General features: G+C 46.6%; 1 protein-coding gene across 1 annotated transcript in view; it reads left to right on the forward strand.

Annotated features, from left to right (window-relative positions):
- Nucleotides 1–5,483, forward strand: part of CHMP4B (charged multivesicular body protein 4B) — a 52,239-nt gene extending 46,756 nt beyond the window's left edge. The window contains exons 3-5 of the mRNA XM_045885619.3: nucleotides 2,112–2,226; nucleotides 3,265–3,391; nucleotides 4,613–5,483. Of these exons, the coding sequence (XP_045741575.1) occupies nucleotides 2,112–2,226; nucleotides 3,265–3,391; nucleotides 4,613–4,677 (307 nt within the window). The 3' untranslated portion in view covers nucleotides 4,678–5,483. The remainder of the gene's footprint in view (nucleotides 1–2,111; nucleotides 2,227–3,264; nucleotides 3,392–4,612) is intronic.
- Nucleotides 5,484–8,102: the final 2,619 nt, after the last annotated feature.

An 8,102-nucleotide genomic window follows, 5' to 3' on the forward strand; every position in this document is an offset into this window, starting at 1 on the left:
GAGCCCGATGCGGGGGCTCGATCCCAGGACTTTGGGATCATGACCTGAGCCGAAGGCAGACGCCCAACAACTGAGCCACCCAGGCACCTCTGGGAACTCCTTTTAGAATGGATTTTATACCCTATTGCCTAAAGAAACAGATCTCAGGGTGCCTGGGTGGCTCCGTTGGTTAAACGTCCAACTCTTGATCTCAGCTCAGGTCTTGATCTCAGCTCAGGTCTTGATCTCAGCTCAGGTCTTGATCTCAGATCACTTAAAAAAAAAGAAGATTTCATGGAATGAAACAGTATTTCTGAGTGATGAGCAGAGTTTCTAGCTAGAAAGGTCCTTAGAAAGTTCTTTCACCCAGGCCTCTGATTATCAGGGTGGGGAAGCTGTGTCCCAAAGAGGAGAGGTGACTTGCTCTGGGTTATGGATGAGCTTGGATGGAACTGGGGTTAGAGTCAGTGTTCATGTCTTCTTCCTGATGCTGTCAGGGTCCTGAAAGGGCTTCGGATCTCTCTGTTCTTAAATCTGCTTTTGATGGAATTTTCTGGCTCCCCTCTTGCTCTCAGTCTTTGGCTGTCATATTAACAATGTTCTTGGGGTGCCTGGCTGGCTCAATCAGTAGAGCATGTGACTCTTGATCTCGGGGTTGTGAGTTTGAGCCCTAAGTTGGGTGTAGATTACTTAAAAAACAAACAAACAAAAAAAACCTTTCAAAACAGTGTTTCTGACCTCAGCGATCCTTCCCTTATGTGGCTACTTCTCATGTACAGTGGCCTAGGAAACTAGATAACCAAACTTGTTATGGTTGTAATTAAAGGCCAGGGTAACACTAAGTGCCAAATGAGGGCCTCTCCCATGAACAAATTCTGCATTTGTTGTAGTGCTTGGACTTGGCCGCATATATTTGGGGAGTGTTTAAAGTCCTTTTTTTGGGCGCCTGGGTGGCTCAGATGGTTAAGCGTCTGCCTTTGGCTCAGGTCATGATCTCAGGGTCCTGGGATCGAGTCCCGCATCGGGTTCCCTGCTCAGTGCAGAGCCTGCTTCTCCCTCTCCCTCTGCCACTCCCTCTGCTTGTGCTCTTCTGTCTATCTCTCTGTCAAATAAATAAATAAAATCTTTAAAAATAAATAAATAAATAAAGTCCTTTTTTTACTTCCTTGGGGGGTACTCAGCCATGTCAGGGATTGGCAGAATGTTGCCTGTGGGCCTACCACCTATTTAGTAAGTAAAGTTTTATGGATACACAGTCATGCCCATTAATTTACATATTGTCAATGGCTGCTTTTGTGCTACATAGCAGGGTGAAGTGTTCATGACAGTTTGTATGGCCCACAATTTCTAAGATATTTCCTATTTGGTCCTTTAGAGGAAAAGTTCGCTGATATCTGCTCTGGAAATGTGGGGTTGCAGGAAAAGTAGCCTTTAAATAAGTGAGGTATTACCTGAGGGTAGGTGTTCATTGGGCTGAGCTTCCTAAGTTAGGTCCACGTCTGCTCCATTTCTGTGTTCTCCAAGATGCCTAGCACAGGGCACATCTCAATAAACCACTGTGCATGCTTTGAAATATATGTGTGTGTATTATACTGATTAATTGTATGTTTGTAAGATTGACAGTGCATAGAAAGTAATACTGCATGTTTGCCTTTCTTTTGGGGCCTACTGGAGGAGCCATAAGTGGATTTGAGTAGAAGGGAAGGACCTATCAACTGGCACAGCTGTATTTTGTGATTTGTGATTTTATCTCTCCCTGTATAGAGTTACAGAGTTGTCCTTGACCTGAAGAAGAGCTATTGGCCCAGGAGTTAAAGTCCTGTAGTCTCATTTGACATGTTTATTACTAGCTTACATGAGAGATCATGAATGTGGCATCTAACTTTGCTAAGCCTTATTTCTTTAGGGTGTTGGACTAGATGATGTCTAAGAACACTTCCATCCTCTTGATTCTGTGATTCTCTTTTAAAAGGGGGAGAAAGATAATAAAGACAAACAAGTAATTCCTCAAAGGGAATAATTACAGGGGATAGAATGGGAAGCAGATTGTGTGCAGTGGGGTTTCTGTTCCTGCCTCATAGACCCTCTTTACAAAGACTGTCCAATATGGCATCTGTCCATTTCATTTAAAGGGACATCGATAAAGTTGATGAATTAATGCAGGACATTGCTGACCAGCAAGAACTTGCAGAGGAGATTTCAACAGCTATTTCAAAACCTGTAGGATTTGGAGAAGAGTTTGATGAGGTGAGTGGTTTCATGCAGTTCACATAAGCTTCACAAATGTCACCCAGGCCGCCCTTTGATGTGCTGTTGAAGTCTCTCCAGCATGGTGTATGTGGTTTGGAAATCACCAGTTCTCATTCCTCCAGATTCTTGGACATAAATAGATGATGGTATTAACTCTCCCTAATTCTGGATTTTGAGAAATGGCTTTCAATTCACTCTTTGGGATAAAAGTTTAGGTTGAGTAAAGGGACCTTCATAGGGACCCCTCAGCAGGCTTCAGGTCAATAATTGGTTTCAGTAATTACCTTGCACATTTCATGGGGGACCCTGGGTTCAGAGCTGGGGCAGCTGAGATGACTGTTCCTTGTAGAAGGTTACAGGATTTTCCCTTGGGCAACTCTGATTTGAGGTAAAGGTGAAGCCAAGGAAGGAGCATTTATATCTGACCCCTGAGGGATCCATCTGGAACTTGGCCACCTACCAGTTTCTGCTGTAGCAATTGGGATCTTCAGTCTCTTAGGATTTAAAAATACAGCAGGCCCTGTTGAAGAGATTTCATTCTGTGTTAGATTTGAGTCTGCTGAAGGTCAGGTCCTCCCGCCTGAACCTAATTCTTTGTGCTATCTGATTCCCATTATAGCTGAAAAAACAGCCTGTGGCTCTTAGACTTGACTCCCAGCACCAGGGTCTTCATGTTTTCAGACTGAAATTTGATGGACTAGTCAAGTTAATTTCAATTCAGCAAATATTCCTGAACATTCACTGAGTGTACCCAGTTCTGAGATAAAGAGGAATGAAAAGATGCAGTCCCTTCTCTCAAAATGCTGACAGCTAGTGCAGGACACTGGATATAGATTCTGTAACTGCTTGATAGGGTATTATGTTCACCAGTAGAACCATGTTTAAGGTTTGAGTCAGAGTATGGACCTGGAGATCATCTCCCTTCTGACCTTCCTAGAAGGGGTGTGTGTCCTCTGGGTCATCAAGAAAGAGGGACTGCTGCAGGGGGTAGGAGTCCCAGGGACATCTCTCTCACTGTTGTGTTTCCTTTGCCAGGATGAGCTCATGGCAGAATTAGAAGAACTAGAACAGGAGGAACTAGACAAGAATTTGCTGGAAATCAGTGGACCCGAAACAGTCCCTCTACCAAATGTTCCCTCTATAACCTTACCATCAAAACCCAGTGAGTACTTCTTACCCAGTCATGACATCCCCCTAGTGCCCTGTGGTGGGTAATCTTGAGGTTAGTTGGCCTCAGTTTGGGTCCTGAGTTTGCCTAGGATTGAGAATCACAGAAGATCTGTTGTGATGGCCACGGAGACATCATCGCCGGTCTTTTCCTAGTTTCTCTATAGAACAGGGTTTCTTAACCTCGGCACTGTTGACACAGCCAGGTAATTCTTTGAGTTGGGGGAGGGGGGTTTTATGTATTACAGATGTTTACACAGCACCCCTGGGCTCTGTCATCGCCAGGTTGTGACAACCAAAAATGTCTCCAAATACTGGCAGATGTCCCCTGCAGGGTGTGGGGGGATCACCCCCAGTTGAGAACCACTCTTCCAGAATGATTTTTCCTATGTCACGAAACAAAAGAAAGTTCTAGGCACTGGGAGAAGGTGTGAGAGTTTAATTCCAGGACAGCTGTTGGTTCCTGTCTAATATCCTCTGCTGTGCACATCTGCAAAAACTTGGGGCCTCAGAGGCAGCCACTGTGGGAAGGAAATATCTTTGGCTTTTAGAGACATGGTTCTGTAAAACCTTCATTTCTTTCTGCCTGCTCCTTCTTCCCCCTCCCTCTTCCATTATTTCACCTTGGGTGGGTAGAAGTATTCCACATCAGACTTCTAGAAAAGGTACAGAAGTTTGACTTGGCATGGAGAGAGCCTGGGGAGCAGTGTAACGAGGCTATAGTCCTCTTACCCTCCCATGTATCCAGAAGAAATGGCCCCTTAAGTTGAGTCAGCAGCATGGTGGTGGGTTCAGGCAAAGGGGGTCCAAACTGTTTAAGGGGCACCTGTGGGTGTGGAGAGGTGGTTCAAGCCACCTGAGGTGGAGGGGGATTGCTGGCAAGGATTAGATCTCCTCTGGGGTTCTTCCTGATTTCCCCCTTCTTGAATGCTCTGGGATGAATTCTGATGGACTCTCAGTGTAGAATCCTTGTTTTGCCTGGCCCCAATGCTGGTGGAGGGGGGGGGGCGGTGCCAGGAACGTGTGCCTGTTATCTGGAGTTTTATGTTGCAGCTTTCAGGCACAGAAAATGTCTGCTGATAGCCTGGCGATGAGGCTGGGTGCCAGGGTTGTGCTACATCATGTCTCTAAAACAGCCCTGCCCTTGCACCCAGCCAGAATGTGTTGAGAGCATTGTAACCAGCCCTCCTAAATAGCCTTTTCTCTCTTCACACAGCCAAGAAGAAGGAAGAGGAAGAGGATGATATGAAGGAATTGGAGAATTGGGCTGGATCCATGTAACTGGTCCAGTGCGGGCTGGGCCCAGACAGACTCTGGTGGCCTGTGCAGCGGGCAGGCGTGTGCGCGTGCGGGGCAGGCAGGACATGGTGCAGGCAGGTTCCATCGCTCCTGAGTCTCCCTCCAAAGCCTTAGGGCCGCATCACTGCTCACTCTCTGCATAGCATGGTCTGCACCCAGCGGGACAGGGAGGGGGGAGGGGGGCTGGCGGGTGGGGTGGGAGGTGCCTGCTGTTTATAATGTTGAATTTCTGTAAAATAAACTGTATTTGCAAATCCAACATTGAGCTTCTGGACTACGCTAACTCCACTGCTGAACCTCAATGGAAAGGGTCGACCGTTTGCAGTTGAAATGATCTGAAAATGTAGCCTCTGTCCTTTTAAGTCAGTTGACTTGTCGCACCTTTCTTTGTAAGACTTGTATGGTACTGGCAGAAAAGTTTTTTAAAAGCCATAGGCTTTTCCTTGTCCTTAGCTGTAATAATGCATCTGACTTTGGTTTCCTTGAGAACTGTATTTCTGTCCATCTCCTGTGTACTGGCCCCTGTGTTTACCACTCTGCCTACCCCTCACTCCTGTTCCCCTGGTCTTTTGGAGTTTGTGACACTGATTTGAAATGGATGGTGTTCTCTTGAGAGCAAGTGAGATTGTAGAGTTAAACCCCAGCTATACATTTTTCTAACATAGCTCTAAGGTCCTTGTTGCTGTTTGTGATAACTGATAGATAACTCATTGGAAACATGTGCATACATTTATATTCAGATGAAATTATGGTTTGCACTGTCTATTAAATATCTCAATTAATTTTCATACTTTGCTGTTGTGTTCGATCTGTCATTTGCTTCGGGAGCTGACTCTTCCGACTAGCGTGGTGTCCAGTGGAGTCTGTGGAAACCTACACAAGACTTGAGCATGACCTGCATCAACAGTCTGTACCAAAGAACAGAGTGCGTCTTACTAGAAATGTTTTTAAGTTCTGGAGATCATGGGTCTGTGGCCTTCATCTTCCTTGGGGACCCTTGGGTACAGTTTAGGAGTGACTGGTTCTTGTGCAGTTCCGTGGTCTTCCCTCGTTTTTCTCTGTCAGTGTCCATGGGCAGAGCCTCCCCCTGTTGGAAACATGGTATTCCTACTGACTGGGCCCATCTGGTGCATTGGTTTAGTGAACCAATCTGGTACATTGGTGCACTGAAGAAAATGGCCTTTCTCATGGAGAGAAAGTGTAGGGCAGTGACTAAGAATCTAGGACACAAGTGGTAGTCTCAGGTCTGCTGTGACTCACAATGTGACCTTGGCCCAGGCTCTTCCACTCTCTCTACTTTTCTTTAGTCTTATCCCCCCTGGAGAATCTGATGACCACTATATGGGGACCTTCTTTAGAAAAGTGGATCTATGAACATGTGTTCTTAATTCTGCATGCCAGGTGGCAGAATTTGAGAGGATCCCTTCTCTAATGCCTATCCCTAAACCTCTTAAGATTAAAATCACCTTGGGGCTCCTGGGTGGCTCAGTCAGTTAAGCTTCTGACTCTGGATTTTGGCTCCAGTCATGATCTCAGGGTTGTGAGATTGAGCCCCATGTCTAGCTCCGCACTGGGTGTGGAGCCTGCTTGGGATTCTCCCTTTGCCCCCCTCCCCCAAAAAAGATTAAAATGACCCTGAGTTCACAATTAAAACACTGCCATCGCTCACTGGGTACCTTGGGGCTAGTTGCCCACTTTCCCTGGATCTCATTTTCCCATCTGTGAAATAAGGGGGTGGGACCGGATCATCGGAGGTCCTGTCTGTGAAGTTGCTGATGCCCTGTGCCTCACTTCTCGTTTCTCATCTTCCCTGGCTGCCACACTTAGGATTAGACTTGAGCACCATGGCTTGGAAATTCATGACTTGTGTGGAGGTTGGGTCTGGCTATTCTCAGAAGTTCTTTTCTTTCCACCTCAAGAAGAATCTAGTGGCAACACTTGCTGCCAGCTTCCCACCCTCTTGGAGCAGTTGGTGTAGCCCCTGGGCATCATTTGGTGTGGGGGATCCAGAGTGAACATTCTTTTTTTTTTTTTTTTAAAGATTTTATTTATTTATTTGAGAGAGAGAGAATGAGAGAGAGCAAGTACATGAAAGGGGGGAGGGTCAGAGGGAGAAGCAGACTCCCTGCCGAGCAGGGAGCCCGATGCGGGACTCGATCCCGGGACTCCAGGATCATGACCTGAGCCGAAGGCAGTCGCTTAACCAACTGAGCCACCCAGGCGCCCCAGAGTGAACATTCTTAAGCTCTTCTCATCAGTTGTCTCAGGGGCTTCTCACCCAATGTCTGAATGAGGGTAACTCACAGGTCCAACCATCCAGCTCTGGCAGGTCTGAAACCAGGTTCAGGGCAGTGTCTGGGGCTCCTCTGAGAAATAGCTGCTTATTCCTCTTAAATGTGGGCCCTGTGCCAGGCTGTGGGTTGCAGTGTTGAATAATGCTCAGTCTCTTTCCTGCTCTTAGGAGGTTCTCAGGCTGGAGAGAAAAGTTACTGTGTCAGGATTCCTTGGCTACAAGCTACAGATGACTCAATTGACTAGTATAAACAGTAAAGTCATCGACTTATCCATTCAAAGCTTACTCAACAAATATTTACTGAGCACCTAATGTGTGCCAGGCATTGTTCAAGGCACTGTGAGTGCATGCAACAGACAAAGTCCCTGCCCTCGAGGTGTTACATTCTAATAAGTCTCAGGACTAGAAATCTTAGGTTGGTAGAGGGTTGAATGGGAGTGGTGAGGGCATGGGGGGAGTCTGGGTTTGAGGCAGTGGCTCAACCATGTCCTCAAGAACTAGGATCTTTGCATCCTTCTGCTCTGCCACTCTCCATACATTAGCTTTTCCTTATTGGGCTTGGTCCCTCTTGGTCATTAGATGGCCTTTCATCACACATCCAGGATCTAGAAGCAGGAGGATCAGAATAGCCAGAGTTTCTTTCACCTCTGCCCATGTTAACAGGAGGCTCCACACAAACTATCCCTATATCTCTTGGACCACAACTGTTGCATGGTCATTTCTTGCTGTGAAGGAGTCTGGGAAAGTGGGGACTGTACAATAAAGGGTCCAATCAGGATTCTCCCCTTGAGCTGGGGATGGACCTCCCTTCTCTGAGCCCATTACTATTTTTAAGAAGGAAGAAGAGGGGATGGTTGCTGAGTTAGGTGGCACAGAGGCAGACACTGAAACAGACAGATACGGATCAGCCCATGATGTATTCCTTTCAAATCCTTCAATCTGCCTCCACCCTCTCCTCTTCTGTGGTTGGAAAACTAAGGTGCGTTGGAATTACCCAGGGAGCTTGTTAAAAGTTCGGTGTCCTGGGCCCCATCCCCTGAGCTGGGTGGGGATCCAAGAATTTGCATTTTAACAAACTCCTTGGGTGATTCTGATGTAGGGGTCCTGGGGCTAC

Source organism: Mirounga angustirostris, unplaced genomic scaffold (assembly GCF_029215605.1).
Source record: "Mirounga angustirostris isolate CCGP_5_RB_7025 unplaced genomic scaffold, mMirAng1.0.hap1 SCAF_10, whole genome shotgun sequence".
Taxonomy (NCBI): domain Eukaryota; kingdom Metazoa; phylum Chordata; class Mammalia; order Carnivora; family Phocidae; genus Mirounga; species Mirounga angustirostris.